We start from the raw sequence: 14,935 nt of genomic DNA, 5'->3' as shown, positions 1-14,935 counted from the left end.
TAAACTTGGGAAGGCTTAGTGAAATCACACAGTGCCCCAGTTGAGAACCCAGTCCTTTTCCATCCTGATAAATCTGGGTTATGTCTAAATATATTCCCAGCCCTGAGTCTCCCAAGGGTGAGACCTTGAAGATGGTTCATAGACTTCACTGCATAATCTCTTCAAGGCAGCCTTTGGGTCTTTAATGGCAGGGAATATGAACACCTTCCACTTAGCCTTGGAATTGCCCCATACTAGCAACTTTGGGATCCTGATGGAGGTGAGTAATGTGCCTCCAACCTGGAAGTAACCCTTCTTTCTAAACAACTATCAGAGAGCCTCAGTGATGTCACCGGTGAGCTCCTGGCAGTCCCAGACTAGATGAACTCCCTAGCTGCTGTTGTCATGCAGAACCTCCAAGGTTGTAATCTCCTGGTAGCCACAACATGGAGATATCTGTGCACTTCTGAATGAACACTGCTGCTTCTTCACCACTAGGGCATCTCTGGTAAGAGATGGGGCCCAAAGAGCAAAGGATAGAGACATTGCCCTTCAGAAGACCTCTAACTCATGGCTGGCCCCTTCACTCTCCTGGCTGCTCTGTCTGTCCCTTTCATCCTGGAGCTCCTCTTCCTCCCCTGTTTTATTGACCTCTTCCAACTTTTTGATGAACAGGATCACTGAAATTTCCCTAGCCAAGTGACCTCTCAAGAAGTCAAAGCCGTCCTCCTTCTTTAGACTCTTTGTTCTCCAAACTATAGCCTCTCCTTAGTGGGAAGTGGCTTTAGGGATGCTATTGCCCTGTCTTCCTGGCTAACCTTAGGGTCTGAATTGAGAAAGCAAGAGCACAACCATCGTATCTCAAAAATAGCCCTGTGCTGGCCTAAACAGGCCCCTCTTTTTTGTAATTAATGGTTTTAATTTCCTGAAATCAAATTTTTACCAGAAATAACATTCCTGCATGCCCTAGTTCAACCATTGTCTATGTTGTCTAACTTATAAGGTCATTCTGCCCCTTCCTGGAAATCCCCAACCCCTTAACTCCCCTCCAAGCTCAAACCCTATAAAAATCTTAGCTTATAAAAGGAGTTCACATGCTTGTTCTTTCACCTTCTCTTCATGAGAGTCCTTCTCAGGTTTATTTCAAAATAAACCTGTCCCTGCCACGGAGCTGCCGTATCTATCTTTTTTTCTTACAGTCACTATGGATACTTATTAAATATATTGATTAGCAAACTTCTAGCTTGTAAAGTTGATTACAGAGTTCTGAATAGTAGGTGTAGTAATTGGTTGCCTTGTTTGTTTGTTTGATACAGGGTTTCACTCTTTAGCCTTGAACTCACTATGTGTCCTAGACTGACCTCAAACCTGTGGTAATCCTCCTGTGCCAGCCTCTAAAATTGTGGGAATATAAGTATGAACCCCCAGGCCTGGCTGGAGTCAATGGTTTTAGCAACAATTTTCAGGTGATTGTTAAGTTTAGAGAAATTTGGAAAAATATACCATTAAAAAGTAAATATGACAGGTGAAGCTGGAATGAGGAGTACATACCAGATCGTGTGACTGGCATGTGAAGGAGCTTTGAATGTTGTCAAAAAATATAAGCAATATTTATGATTTGGAAGTCCTTCCCTTCTAGACTCTGTTCTAGTCTTTATATCGGAAATGATGTCAATATAATGTATGTGTGAAGTGTAGGTTACGATCTGTTATCTTGTTTATATTGAAGGAAATGCCAGTTCTACCTGAACTCTGCAAAAGTACGTAGTTGCAGGAAGAAGATTTTTAACTTCATAGCGCAAACACGGGCCAGTATAAATCAAGTGCATCGAATCTTCAACTTGTCCCCATTGTAGTCTGTAATCAGTGATTTCAGCACCATTGCATTTAGGTATCTGAATGAGAAACAGAAATTCTTTTCCTCAGTGGTCACTATATTAAATAATGTGGAGAGTTACAATATGTTAAAGCTTGTATTCTATCAAGTGATACAGGATAGAGAGGTGTAGAAACAAACACAAAAGAACACTATGACTAACACTGAAAGACTCAAATAAAATTAAGAGAAAAGGTTTGCTCATCCCAAATATTAGACAAATGCAAACAGGTATATTAATATTTTTAACATTATCATTGGTTAGTGTGATCAAACACAAACTCTGGCCTTTATAAGTGATCAGCTCTGCTATGTGTTATTAACAGAATAAGCCTTTTGTGACAATGTCAAAAACACCCCTTGCTTGAAAAGAGAATAATCCAAATAAATCTACATAACTCAATGGTTAACCCAATTCTCATTTTTAAGCCTGATTAGTTTGGTAAAACATTCACATGAATGTAAAAAAGGTGTTTATTAATCTTTGACAGTCCTTATGTGCCACATTGCAGTTACATGCAAGAAATAGTATGAGATTTCCCAATGAAGTTCTTTAAATCGTGCTAAAAGTTCTGGGCTGGGAATGTCATTCAGGGGTAGAATGCTTGCCTAGCATGTATGAAGCCCTGGGTCCAGTCCTCAGCACCACAAAAATTTAAATTCTTATAAATTGATTTAACGTCATTATTTCTTGTATTGGCTTTAAAAATTCAATTATTTTCCTATTGATGGTCTATTTGGGTTTCCAAATTTGTAATTTTTCTCAAATATAAGGATTACCATTGCTTTAGCCTTCATGGTACCATTAGTATCAAGTCTTAAGTATATTCTAAAAACCATGGTCCAGGGGTAATGGGACCCTAATTCTAATTTCTGATTCCTTAAGAATTTCTGTTTTTTTCCAAAAATGCTCTAAATCATTAACATGTTTGTGTACCAGCAAAATTAATTAGCAAATGAATTGGCGACATACTTCCCAACTGACAATAACACAGGCTGGACCCTTGCAGGTTAGTACAGGTGTCCCACACTGAGAAGGAGGGTGCCGGACTGGTACAGTTCCAGAATGAGATCCAGGCTAAAAATTAAGCAAACATACAAATAAACAAACACATGCATGAATTTGCAGGCTTGGTTATTCCTCACCTTCACAAGTAGTACAAACATACATTCACTCAAATGAAAAGGAGGTACAAGCAGGCCATGTGAATAGCATAATTTTTCTACTCCTATTTGTTGCTTTTAACCAGAAACTGTGGGTTCTTCTGGAATTAATTTACTTACTGTACATTTCTTTTCACAGGCAGGGCATTCTTTTTTGTCATTCCGGTGACCTTTTGTCTTTTTGACATGCACAGGTGTTTCCAAGTTCCTATTAGCAGGAGGATCGTCTATAAAATATTCAAAATGTGTTTAGCTTTCTTCAAAGCTAGTTATTTGGTTCTAAGGTCCTTGTGCATGTTAAGCATACACTCTCTCATTGAGCTACACCCGAAGACCCTACAAATTGTTTTTAGGGCCTTTCTTTAAAATAACACAACAGGGCTGGAGAGATGGCTCAGCAATTAAGAGCACTGGCTGTTCTGGTAGAGGACCTGGGTTCTAGTCCCAGTAACCACATGGTGGCTAACAACCATCTGTAACTCCAGTTCCAGGGGATCCGACGCCCTCTTCTGACCACCATGGGCATTGCACAGCATGGATGCACTTATATACATGCAGGCAATGCACTCATACACATACAATAAAAATAAATAAAATATAAAAAATAAAATAACACAATGTACTACACAGTGAGTCAAGATGACTCTTAAAGACTCAAAACATAGTGTGTCAACTAATTTCATAATTTGACTTAGACCTTAAGAAGTTGGGGTTTCAATGATCAAGAATTGGTTTGCTAAGGAATATTTGATTCTGTACTAAAAGAAAGCCATTTACTCTACTTTAATAATATTTAACACCACCCCCCCCCCACACAATCAAAAGTCACAGAGCAGGAAGTTTAGGTACAGTCATCAAATCACACAAGAAAGCCTCACCAAGGTGAACGGTGGTTTCATCAGACTTTGTTTGGTCACTTAATGGTGGAGAGCGATAAGACTGGGAAGGAAGAGTAGGTGTCTGAATTGTCAATATATCTGAAGGCTAAGAGAAATATACTTTGTGACTATACTAAATTCATGATCAGTTTTATAAAACATTTAGTAATGTAACATAATTCATTTCAATACTCAATTTGAAAAATTTCCCCTTTCTGTTTGCTTACCTGGCTTTGGCCTACAGGTGAAGTGCAAAAGACTCTTAATTTATATGTAGTGCCAGGTTGTAGGTGATCATATAAAAATTCCTGTACACTGCCACTGTAGATTGTGTTCCAAAGATCCACTGAAGGAATAAGTGTAAATTTATTCAACTTATTCATAGGACACCCCCCCACAGCCCCCCACAATGATCTGTTTATGATGGTTGACTAATTTTATTCCCAGTAGAATTTAACAGAAACTATAAGGGATCAGTAAAGAATCACTTGCTATCAAAAATCAATTAAGTTCTGGGGATTTTTAGTTTGTAGGAATGTACTAATAACAATTTGCTGCTTCTGGCAATTGCACTATGGTTATGTAAGATCTTAATATTAAGTGAAACTGAGTGGCAGTTTTACATAGAGACTGTATTATTTTTACATCTAGATGAGTGTAGAATTATGTCAGAATAAAATCTTTTAAAAATTGTGATGTGTTACCATTTGAATTTTCATTGACTTCTAAACTGTAACTTGAAATCTGAGCTCCACCATTATCTTTGGGTGATTCTGAAAGGAGAAATAAATTTCAAATAATTCTTCAATACACTTACAAGTCTTTCACTGTAATTTGATCTCATAAATCATAACATTCATAGAGAAAAATATAAGCATCACATATTGTCATGTTAATATCTGGGTACTTAAAAATATAATATAAAAGCTACATGTTTCTGACATCATTCACAAAGCATTTAGATAGAATTTTAAAGTTATTGGGAAGAGACTGAAATACCAGATATATGTGCAATGATCTTCATTTTTCTAGATTAGAGGCAATAAATGAGTATAAATATAATTTCTTGTCAAGCTGATATTTTCTCTGATGTAGAATTCTAATTACGGCCTCCATGTTAGATGCCATTTTACTTGGAATGATAATAAGATTTAAGGACCCATATAAAGTTCAACAATTCATTTATGTGTGAATTATTGAGCTAGCAATGGAAAATTCAATAGTGAACCAGAAAAAATAATATGCTTTACAACTAATAATACGAGTACAAAAATAATATGGTTCACATTTATGTGGAGAATAATTTCACATAAAAATGATTTAAGATAATATTTTATTAAGCCTTGGGCAATCAGAGAAAGAGTTCTTGTCAATAGTGAATATTAACATGGAGAGAACGAATTTTCAATACAAAAGCATTACTTACCCCACCCAATTTTTACTTTGTGGGCATGAATTGTTCCCATTACATATGGTTTCTGAGGGCACCCAGGCTTATCTGGACAAGTACTGTATTTTACTTCTCCACTGGGGTTGCTTCGTCCTTCCAGATTATAGGCAAACATCTGCTTGAGTAAAAGAGAATATTTTGTCAACCACTGAAAATGTCTTGTTTGGTAATGTGCAATGTGCAATTACAAGTAAGCTATTTGACAATTCCCAAGTGTTAAATGCAACATCGTTTCATTTCAAAGAAAAAAAGAAATTCGGTTTTCTCCGGTGAAGTTTAATCTTATATGAAAATATGACATGAATTATAAACTATAGCCACATACCCTGAACTTGTATGCAGTATTTCTCTGAAGATTTCTAATGGTGCAGGAGAGGTCTTCTCCATTGTATTTAGGTTTAAAACCTAATCCCTGAAAATGAAAGACAACAAATTTAGGAATTAGTCAGGCTTAGGTTCAAGTCCTAGATTCCACTTCTTTTCTATTTGAGTGGTCCTGAACAACTCCTTTAGTCTTTCTGAATCTCCATATCTTTATGTTAAAAATATTTTATTATTTTTATTTTATGTGTATGAGTATATTGCCTGTGTGTATGTAAGTGCACACATATCCTGCAATGCCAGCAGAGGCCAGAAGAGGGCTTCAGATTCCCTGGAACTGGAGTTACAGACTGCTATTATCTGCCATGTGGATGCTAGGAATCGAACCTAGGTCCTCTGCAAGAGCAGCCATTGCTCTTAACTGCTGAGCCATCTCTCCAGCCCTGATAATTTCTGTTTTCAAGGGTTCCTTTTGTGAGTTTTAATGAGCTAATACATGGGAATGTACTTAGTGTGTTAGTTACAACACAGAATACGTTTCAATATTACCTGCTTTATTTAAACTGTGGTAACAAAAAATAATAAAAAAATAAATTGTGGTAACATATGCATAGCAATTGACTTGCTTTTTAATATAGATTTTAAAGTTCAGAATTGTATCAATTAGTTGCCCACCCACACAAGGAATCTGAGGTGACATAAGGACACAGGTTGGCAGAATAATGCTAACGTGATGAATGTGTGACCACAGAAAGTCACCCAGAATAGGCCTAGAGTTGAAGACATTAACACACTTCTCTGAGTCTCTATGCTGCCCTTGCTTTCAGCTGGCTGCAGGACAATGGGACCTATGCAAACTTGCCCAATGGTGTTTCTGTATGGATCCTATCCAGAGCACAGGGACTCAGACTGAATGTTTTCCAAGTGAGAAATGCATAAAAAGTGTACTGAAGTGGTTAAGAGCACTGGCTGCTCTTGCAGGGGGCTTGGGTTGAAATCCCAGCACCCACATGGTGGTTAATAACCTTTTGTAACTCCAGTTCCAAGGATCCAACACCTTCTGACCTTTGAAGACATCACATGACATGGATGCACTTACATACACGCAGGCAGTACACTCATACATCTAAAAAATTAAATAAAAATTAAGGGGCTGGAGAGATGGATCAGTAGTTAAAAGCACTGGCTGTTCTTGCAGAAGACTGGGGTTTGAATCCCAGCACCCACATGGTGGCTAACAATCACCCATAACTCCAGTTCCGGGGGATCCAACATCCTCTTTTGTTCTCTGTGGGCACTGCACAACACAGGTGCACTTAACACATGCAGGCAGTACACTCATACAAATAAAATAAAAATAAATAAATTTAAAAGAATTTAAAAAATGTACTGAAAACTGAGGATAGAGAGCACAGTATATAAAAACAAAACTTACTGATTTTGCTTCATCCATTTCTAGTACATAAGTGAGAGTGTCATTTGGGTTTGAGTTTGTTGGGGCACACCATTCTAGTGACAAACTAAAAATTCCTGCTTCTTTTAACTTAGGTGGCAAAGGTGCTGGAGGCATATTTCCTGATGTATAGAAGACTGCTATTTCACTGTAATTACTGGAAGAATAGATTAACATGAAAATATCAGTTTCAGAATCTCATGACAGAGTAGATGTTTAAATACTGCAAATAATTCAAGGTACCTTAAGCCGAAGTTATTTTTGGCAGCTAATCTGAATGAATATTTTGTAGAAGCATTTAGTTTAAAGATCTCGTATTGCCTCATGGTACCAGTATAACAACTTTTAAAGTCTTCGCCTTTACCCTTAATGATATACACAAAATATTAGAATAACATAAACTGCTACAGTTAACAACACACATTCATTGTAACATTAATAATTATCCACAATCAGATGATTTTTAAAAATAAATCTGCATACCTCATCCCATTCCAAAAGAAAGCTGCTTATTTTAGAACCATTATTATTGGAAGCCTAAAAACATTAGAATGATAAAATTACAATGGGGTTTTGAACACAGCATGCACATATATATTATATATCTTTTGTACATATATACATTTAAAGTGATATAAATTACCACAAAATTTATCTACTGATATTTCATTTTTATAGCAAACCATATTTTAAAGTTAAAATGTACCTTTTACAAAAGTCTATGGGATAAGCCCAGATTCTATGCTTTGTGTTTCCAGATTGAATACAAGGAAGGTAATTAAGATTAATACTTAAGTAAATTGGGAGGTAGATTTATTGGTAACTGTGGTTATTAACATCTAAACTTAGATTGTGGAAATGAACAGTTCACTTTTTACTAATTACTGAAGTTATATTGACAGTCTCTAGATCCTGAGAAAGAGCACTGTGAAGAAAAAGTGCTAGAGAAACAAGTCAAATGATGCATATATACTTCTATCTTTAAAATTCAGAACACAGGACAGTGTTTTAATGTTGAGGTGCTTTTGCCAGTAACATTCTTACTTTCCACTGTAAATTCAGGCTGTTCTTGGTTCGGTTAATCAGTTTGGGTGCAAGTGGAGCATCTGGTTCACATCCTGATGTTGTAAAGGTAATGACTTCAGACACAATTCTGTGTTCTGAGCCACTTTCTGCAGTAACTCTGAAAATATAACAGCAATAACAATAAATTTTCAAATATTGAACTGCAAACTTGTGTTTTCTACACACATTCCTTTTTTGTTGTTCTACTAGTATATATAGATCATACATAAGAATGGATTATGGCATTTTCACACATGCATACAATGTTTTGGGATTGTACCCGCCATTACCCTCCTTGTTCCCTTCCCATTTCCATTGATTCCCGTCTTCTTCCCAACTAGTCACCTACTCTTATGTTTACTTTTTATGTTTTTTATGAGTTTAATTAGGGTTGCTTACATGAGCATGGGTGAGGGGGTTATTTGAAGGGGTTGAAGTGCGAAGGAAAGTGTGCTGGCAAATAGACTGAATTCAGGAATTCTAGTTAGTGAACTGATATATATTAGGGAGTCTTGGCTGGCTATAGCCTGGTAGTAAATTGTGTAGGCTGTTCTTACCTTAAAAAGTAGGCTGTAGATGGTTGTAGATCTTGTACGGCCACTGTATCTCCATCAACACTGTGAAGAGAACTTCCATATGTAAGAGATCTCACACACATTTAACAGCTAAGTAAACAGTCTTAATCTTATAAATTCAACTGACAAAGAAACACAGTTCTCCTTGACATTTGGATAACTAACCCACTTCATGAGTGTGCAAAATAACATTTAAAAATTTTTATTTATTATTTTTATTTTATGTGTATGAGTATATTTCCTGCATGTATGTGAGTGCACCTGTGTTGTGCAATGCCACAGAGGTCAGAAGAGGGCTTTGGATTTCCCTGGAACTGGAGTTAAGGACGGTTTGTAGCTGCCATATGGGTGCTGGGAATCAAACCCAGATCCTCTGTAAGAGCAGTCAGTGCTCTTAACCACTGAGCCATCTCTCCAGCCCAAACATAACATTCTTAATAGGCTGTGGCCTCTGCTGAAGAGCAGCAGCGCCTCACTGAGCACACCAAGTTCCTGCTGGATATGATCAGGGAGGCATGCAGCTTTTACCGGTGAGAGGATACACCATGGAGCTGCTCAAGGTCTTCAAGGCAGCTGTTCAATTTCAAGTTCAAGAGGAACCCGAAGGAACTGAACAACATACTGGCAGTAATGAGGAAAGTGACTAAGAAGTACTGAACCTGTCCTGTCTGTCTCTTCCCTCAAAAAAACTTTATACTACACACCCAAAAATGATATTAATAATTCAAGATACTTAATTCACACCCCAAACTAATAGAGCTTTAAGCAATACAAATTTACCATTTATTACTGCATACTTTTAAATAAAAATAGTACAGATTTGCTTCTTAAATTTGATTTATTTATTTTTATTTCTTGTGTATGAGTGTATTGCCTGTATGTACGTAAATGCAACCATGTCAAGCAATGCTCACAGAGGCCAGAAGAGTGAGTTGGATTCCCTGGAACTGGAGTTATGGACAGTTGTTAGCCACAATGTTGGTGGGTAGGAACCAAACCTGAGTCCTCTGCAAGGGTAGTCAGTGCTTTTAACCGCTGAGCCATCTCTCCAGCCCCACAGATTTATGCTTTATAAATTTTATTTTTATTTTATGTGTATGAGCATATTGCCTGCATGTAAGTAAGTGCACCATGTTGTGCAATGCCCATGGAAATCAGGGGGCATCGGATTCCCCTGGAACTGGAGTTACAGACAATTAACCACCATGTGGGTGCTGGGAATCTAACCCAGGTCCTCTGCAAGAGCAGCCAGTGCTCTTAACCACTGAGCCATCTCTCCAGTCCCCCCACAGATTTGTTTTTAACTAGCTCATTTAAAATAGTGTATACATGAAAAACTTCAAAGAACACCATGTATCATGCAATTCATTCATTCTCAGAGGAACATATCTAAGGTGGAATTCTATTACCACATGAACAGAGGAATTATATTTCCATGCCTATGTCTTCCTGGGCAAATAGTTACAAGTACCTAGGTGTACTCTACAACCCCAAAGAATTCCTTCGGGTTGTAGACCCTAAAAAACAAATCCTAAAAAAGATAAGTGATTGATACTTTAAAGCAAAGCCTAATTAAAAACAAAGGGTGATCAGAGATAGTCAATGAATAGGCAAACCCTTCCTCCTCTTCTTCCTCCACTTCCTCACCATGCTGGGAGCTAAGTTTTATTTCTTTTTAAACTAGTGATTTTGTAAAGTGCATGAAATACCAGACAAAGACTGCCGTCATAATTTGTGCAAAAGTTAATTTTCCACTTTCCATCTTCTACCCAGTATAGTGGACTGTGGGTTGTAATTTTTTTAAAGAATACTTTATTATTTTTATGTGATGTGTATGTGTTTTGCCTGCATGTATGTAAGTGTACCCATGTCATGCCATGCCTGCGCAGACCAGAAGAGGAAGTTGGATCCCCTGGAACTGGAGTTAGAGACAGTTGTTTGCCACCATATGGGTGCTGGGATCCAAACCAGGATCTTCTGCAAGAGCAGCCAGTGTTCTTAACCTCTGAGCCATCTCTCCAGCCCCGTGGGTGAGAAATGAAAAGAGAAAAGTGAAAAATGAGAAGGAATTGGAGAGTTTTTTTTCTCCTTGAGCTCAAACTTGCCTAATAGGGTGGCTATAGCTGAAAATGAATGAGCTGATACTATGATTCAATGAAATTTGTGGGTCCATTTGGTAACCTACCACTATTTAGAAAACTATGTGAATTTGGAAAAAAATACTGAAAAATCTTTTGAGTTCAGCCTAGGTATAAGTTAGGGAGTATATGTTTAGACAGTATATTTGAACTGAATTATGATGAATGATAAATGTTTAAAAAGACTTACACATAAATGTTCTTAAAGTTTCCATTTTTACCACTGTCAGACAGTGCCAATTCAAATGTCATAGGATACTTCATATGATCACATTTTTCATTAGTGTTTGGTTTCCATGAAATAAAAGCGGATCTTGATTGAATATGAGAAACCTAAAATAATAAAAATGCAAGGAACATACTTAAAAACCATAATCTGTAATTTATAATACAGTCTTTTCTTAAGTCTTATTTAGTATTAGCTGTATTTTCCCACATTAGGTGCTTAGGTACTGCAATTAAACAATTAGCCATTAATCCCATCTTTATCAATGTCTTATTGGATCTTATTGCATTACTAAAGGAGACTATGAAATTTTTAACACAATACAAGATTTTGAAGTAATGCTTTAGAGAAAAAGAGCAGTGAATTTGCAGGGCTTAGACTGACAAGGTAAATGAGTATTAAATATTTGCTTTTGTTACTCACCACAGGATTTTCAATGTAGGAACAGCATGACTGTGTTCTCTGTTCTAGTTTGTATTCTGAAAGTAAGAAATAAGAAACCCATCCCAAACATAATATATTGGTAAAAAATGAGAGAAAAGTGTTTGATCTCTGTTATCACTGTTCAAATATATTATCATCATGAAAACTTTAAGCACCTAATAACTTAAATTAAAATATTTAAAAGAGAATAATCCAAACCAGGCATGGTAGGTACTTGCCACCAAACCTGATGACCTTTGATCTGGGACCCCACATGGTCAAAGAAGAGGACATACTCCCAAAAGTTGTCCTCTGACATTCCTAGCCCCCCAACACAATAAATAAATAAATAAATAAATAAATAAATAAATGGAGAGATGGCTCAGTGGTTAAGAACAGTGACTGTTCTTGCAGAAGACCCATGTTCGAATCCCAGCACACACATGTCAACTAACAACTGTCCTTAACTCCACCTCCAGGGAGATCCGACAGTCTCTTCTGTCCTTTGCAGGCATTGCACGACATGGGTGCACTTACCTACATGCAGGCAATGCATGCATACACATAAAAAATAAATAATAAATAAATACATGTAATAAAATCTATTTAAAAACACACTGAGATTCTAAAGCATTTGGCTGAGTACCCATTGGCTGTGAAGCCAAATTCCAGGGTTTACCTTTCAGTGCTGCATTTGATGCCGGGCTCTTCTCTTTTCCTAGGATCTGCTTATTGTCTGCACTTCCCATATCATTCTCCATTTCCTGATTGTTTTCAGTCTGAGCTATGGCAGCATTGGACATGCTGTCAGCACTGGAAAGACTAAGAGCATTATCGACTGAATCCTTTTCAGAGACGGAAGTGTTGGGAGCACCCTCAGAAATAGAGCCTGGCGTACTATCAGTATTTGATGATCTAGGAGTTTCTTCAGAGGTCTTTGGAGTGAAACTAAAACTGGAAGGGTCCAGAGTGCTATTAATGGTGTCAGAGCAAATAGTAGTGTCAGAGGTAGAAGTGCTGGTGGTGTGGTCAGGGGAAAAACTGCTGGTGATTTCGTCAGTAATGTTAATGTCTGGAAGACTGTCAACAATGTATGTACTTGGAGTACTGTCAGCAGTAGAAGTGCTTAAAGTAGTATTCAGAGGGTAGGTGCTTAAAATATTGTTATCAGTGTGAGTGCTTAGAGTATTGTCCACAGTGTATGCACTTAGAATACCGGAAGTACTAGAAATATCACTGACTTTGTTCATAAGCAAAGTGGTGTCAGTGAACGCAGAGCTATTCTTAAGTTCGCCAACTTGAAAATCTCTCATTTTCTTCTTAGAATATTCTATGTTAGCAGCCTTTTCATCAAACTGGTTATGATATATTCTTCCGTGAGAATAGATTTCTAGAAAAGATAATGTAGCAATGTTCAGTAATAATAATCATCATGTAGCTCAAGTTCTTTCTTTTACATAACCAACAAAAAAGCACTGGTAAGACATGCTTTACTTAAATTTTTTCCCATACTTTGCTTCAATACAAATATTTGGTATTTATGTGTAGGTTCTATGTATAAATATGATCTTATAGATACAGAAAAAGAACATGAGCAAATACAGACAGTATTTTCCTTCATAGTAACTTCACTTCCAAATGTTAAGGTCATATGATGACTGCAATGATAATCCTCTAGTTTTTATATTCTTAATAGATGGCATTAATAATCAAGTTATTGTATAGACCAATTGGGAAAAATTAGTATTATAAATCACATGCTATAGTGAAGCACAACAAATAGAAAATTCCTTTTAATGAGTATTTTGCCTAAGTCATAAATTTCAGGCATCATAATCTTTTTGCCTATAGAGTATCATCAGTCCCAATGTATGTATCTTCTACTTTTCCTCTTTAACAGCTGCCCAATATATTCATTTTAATAAACTGAAAATATTTCCTATTTTTGTGCTTTTATGGAATTTCCTGTTTTAATTGCCATATATTCATTGAACATTGTGATGGGTTTCTTAACGTTATTTTCATACAAGTATATCATGTACTTTGGGCATATCCAACCCCCCCTTTCCTTTCCCCAACTCCTGCACTTCTCTTTCATTCCCTTAGATAATCTTTCTTTTTTTGTCTCATGTATCCCACACTGGCCTCAAACCTTGAACTTCTGATCCTCCCACCTCCTCCACCTCCTGAATACTGAGATTCCAGGCATGCACTTCTATGCCTGCTTTTCTGTGGTAAGGGGTGAAACCCAAGGCTTGATGTATGTTAGGCAAGCCCTCTACTAACTGAACAATAGCTCCAGCTCCCAGACGGTCTCACGTCTACTTTCATGTCACACCTACATTTATATCTCAATGACAAAGGTTTACATTTAAGAAAAGTATGTACCACGATGTTCTTGATATATAAATGGTGCTGTTGGTGGGGGCAGCGCTGGTGGTGGTACTAGTTGTGGAAGTGGTGCCAGCTGCTGAATAGGTTCTTGGACATAAGGCATTGGAAATTCCCCTTGAGCTGGGGGATACATAAGCTGAGGGGCGGGTGGATACATAAATGAGGCTGGTGGTAGGAAGGTTAATGGTTGTTGCATAGGTACAGTCATCGGCATGTGATAGTCAGTTGTGTGAGGCACAACAATAAGTTTCTGAATCCCATTTTCTTCCACCACCTATAACAGAAGACATAATAATATAACATTATAACACACAGAAATCTTCGTTATTTTTTAAATTTTGGATTTATATCATGCTGTTATAGCATTTGATTTTGAAATAGAATGTATTCAAAATTGATAATCAGGAAAGATAATTATTCTCTTTTCCCATGCAGCTAGCTTTCTTTTGAGACAGGGTCTCATTCTGTAGCCCCTAGAACTCACTATGTAGACCAGGACAGCCTTGAACTCACAGAGATCCACTATCTCTGCCTCCTGAGTGCTGGAATTAAAGGTATGTGCCACAGCCAGGCATGCCTATTATGGATATACCGTAGTCACTCATTGACAGGCATAGGAGTTGTTTCTAAAGTCTTTTGTGATTATAAACAGAGCTCTAAGTAATGGTGTGTGTGTATCTCATTCCAAATTTATAACAATATAGCTGTATGATAAATTTCTTAAAGAGCAATTGCTGAGCAAAGAAATATATGAATTTGTATTTTCACTAGATACTGTTTAACAGATAACTCTGTTTAGAGTTAATGTTTATTATATCAACTAATTTAGCATGCTCTGGATCTACACTACCATGTAATACACACAACCAAATAAGCAATGAATGCAAGAACTATGAAGAAGCTATGAAGAAGCCATATTCTCTAGTATTAAATTTCCAAGGCCACCTTTGTAGGAATATCTTCCAAATATTTCAGGAGTTTCTTTTTTTTAAA

The 14,935-nt window shown here is 37.0% G+C and overlaps 1 protein-coding gene across 6 annotated transcripts in view; it reads right to left on the bottom strand.

Annotated features, from left to right (window-relative positions):
• The window catches only part of LOC103737823 (fibronectin type III domain containing protein 3C1-like), a 69,811-nt gene that overhangs the window by 12,631 nt on the left and 42,245 nt on the right, over positions 1 to 14,935 (bottom strand). For 4 of the 6 annotated variants that reach the window (XM_029565676.1, XM_029565674.1, XM_008837658.2 and 1 more), the window contains 17 exons: positions 13,937 to 14,216; positions 12,228 to 12,938; positions 11,549 to 11,604; positions 11,090 to 11,232; positions 8,744 to 8,803; positions 8,166 to 8,304; positions 7,605 to 7,658; positions 7,365 to 7,486; positions 7,104 to 7,278; positions 5,673 to 5,759; positions 5,324 to 5,462; positions 4,602 to 4,670; positions 4,125 to 4,243; positions 3,898 to 4,003; positions 3,140 to 3,246; positions 2,829 to 2,933; positions 1,725 to 1,874 (listed from right to left, as the gene is read on the bottom strand). In XM_029565676.1, coding sequence (XP_029421536.1) covers positions 1,725 to 1,874; positions 2,829 to 2,933; positions 3,140 to 3,246; positions 3,898 to 4,003; positions 4,125 to 4,243; positions 4,602 to 4,670; positions 5,324 to 5,462; positions 5,673 to 5,759; positions 7,104 to 7,278; positions 7,365 to 7,486; positions 7,605 to 7,658; positions 8,166 to 8,304; positions 8,744 to 8,803; positions 11,090 to 11,232; positions 11,549 to 11,604; positions 12,228 to 12,938; positions 13,937 to 14,216 — 2,622 coding nt within the window. The remainder of the gene's footprint in view (positions 1 to 1,724; positions 1,875 to 2,828; positions 2,934 to 3,139; positions 3,247 to 3,897; positions 4,004 to 4,124; positions 4,244 to 4,601; positions 4,671 to 5,323; positions 5,463 to 5,672; positions 5,760 to 7,103; positions 7,279 to 7,364; positions 7,487 to 7,604; positions 7,659 to 8,165; positions 8,305 to 8,743; positions 8,804 to 11,089; positions 11,233 to 11,548; positions 11,605 to 12,227; positions 12,939 to 13,936; positions 14,217 to 14,935) is intronic. The other 2 variants (XM_029565677.1, XM_029565678.1) reach the window with 2 other exon arrangements.

Source organism: Nannospalax galili, unplaced genomic scaffold (assembly GCF_000622305.1).
Source record: "Nannospalax galili isolate Female #2095 unplaced genomic scaffold, S.galili_v1.0 scaffold238, whole genome shotgun sequence".
In the NCBI taxonomy this organism is placed as follows: domain Eukaryota; kingdom Metazoa; phylum Chordata; class Mammalia; order Rodentia; family Spalacidae; genus Nannospalax; species Nannospalax galili.
Note: the sequence above shows the minus strand (reverse complement) of the source record. Positions and strands in the feature narration are given on the sequence as shown.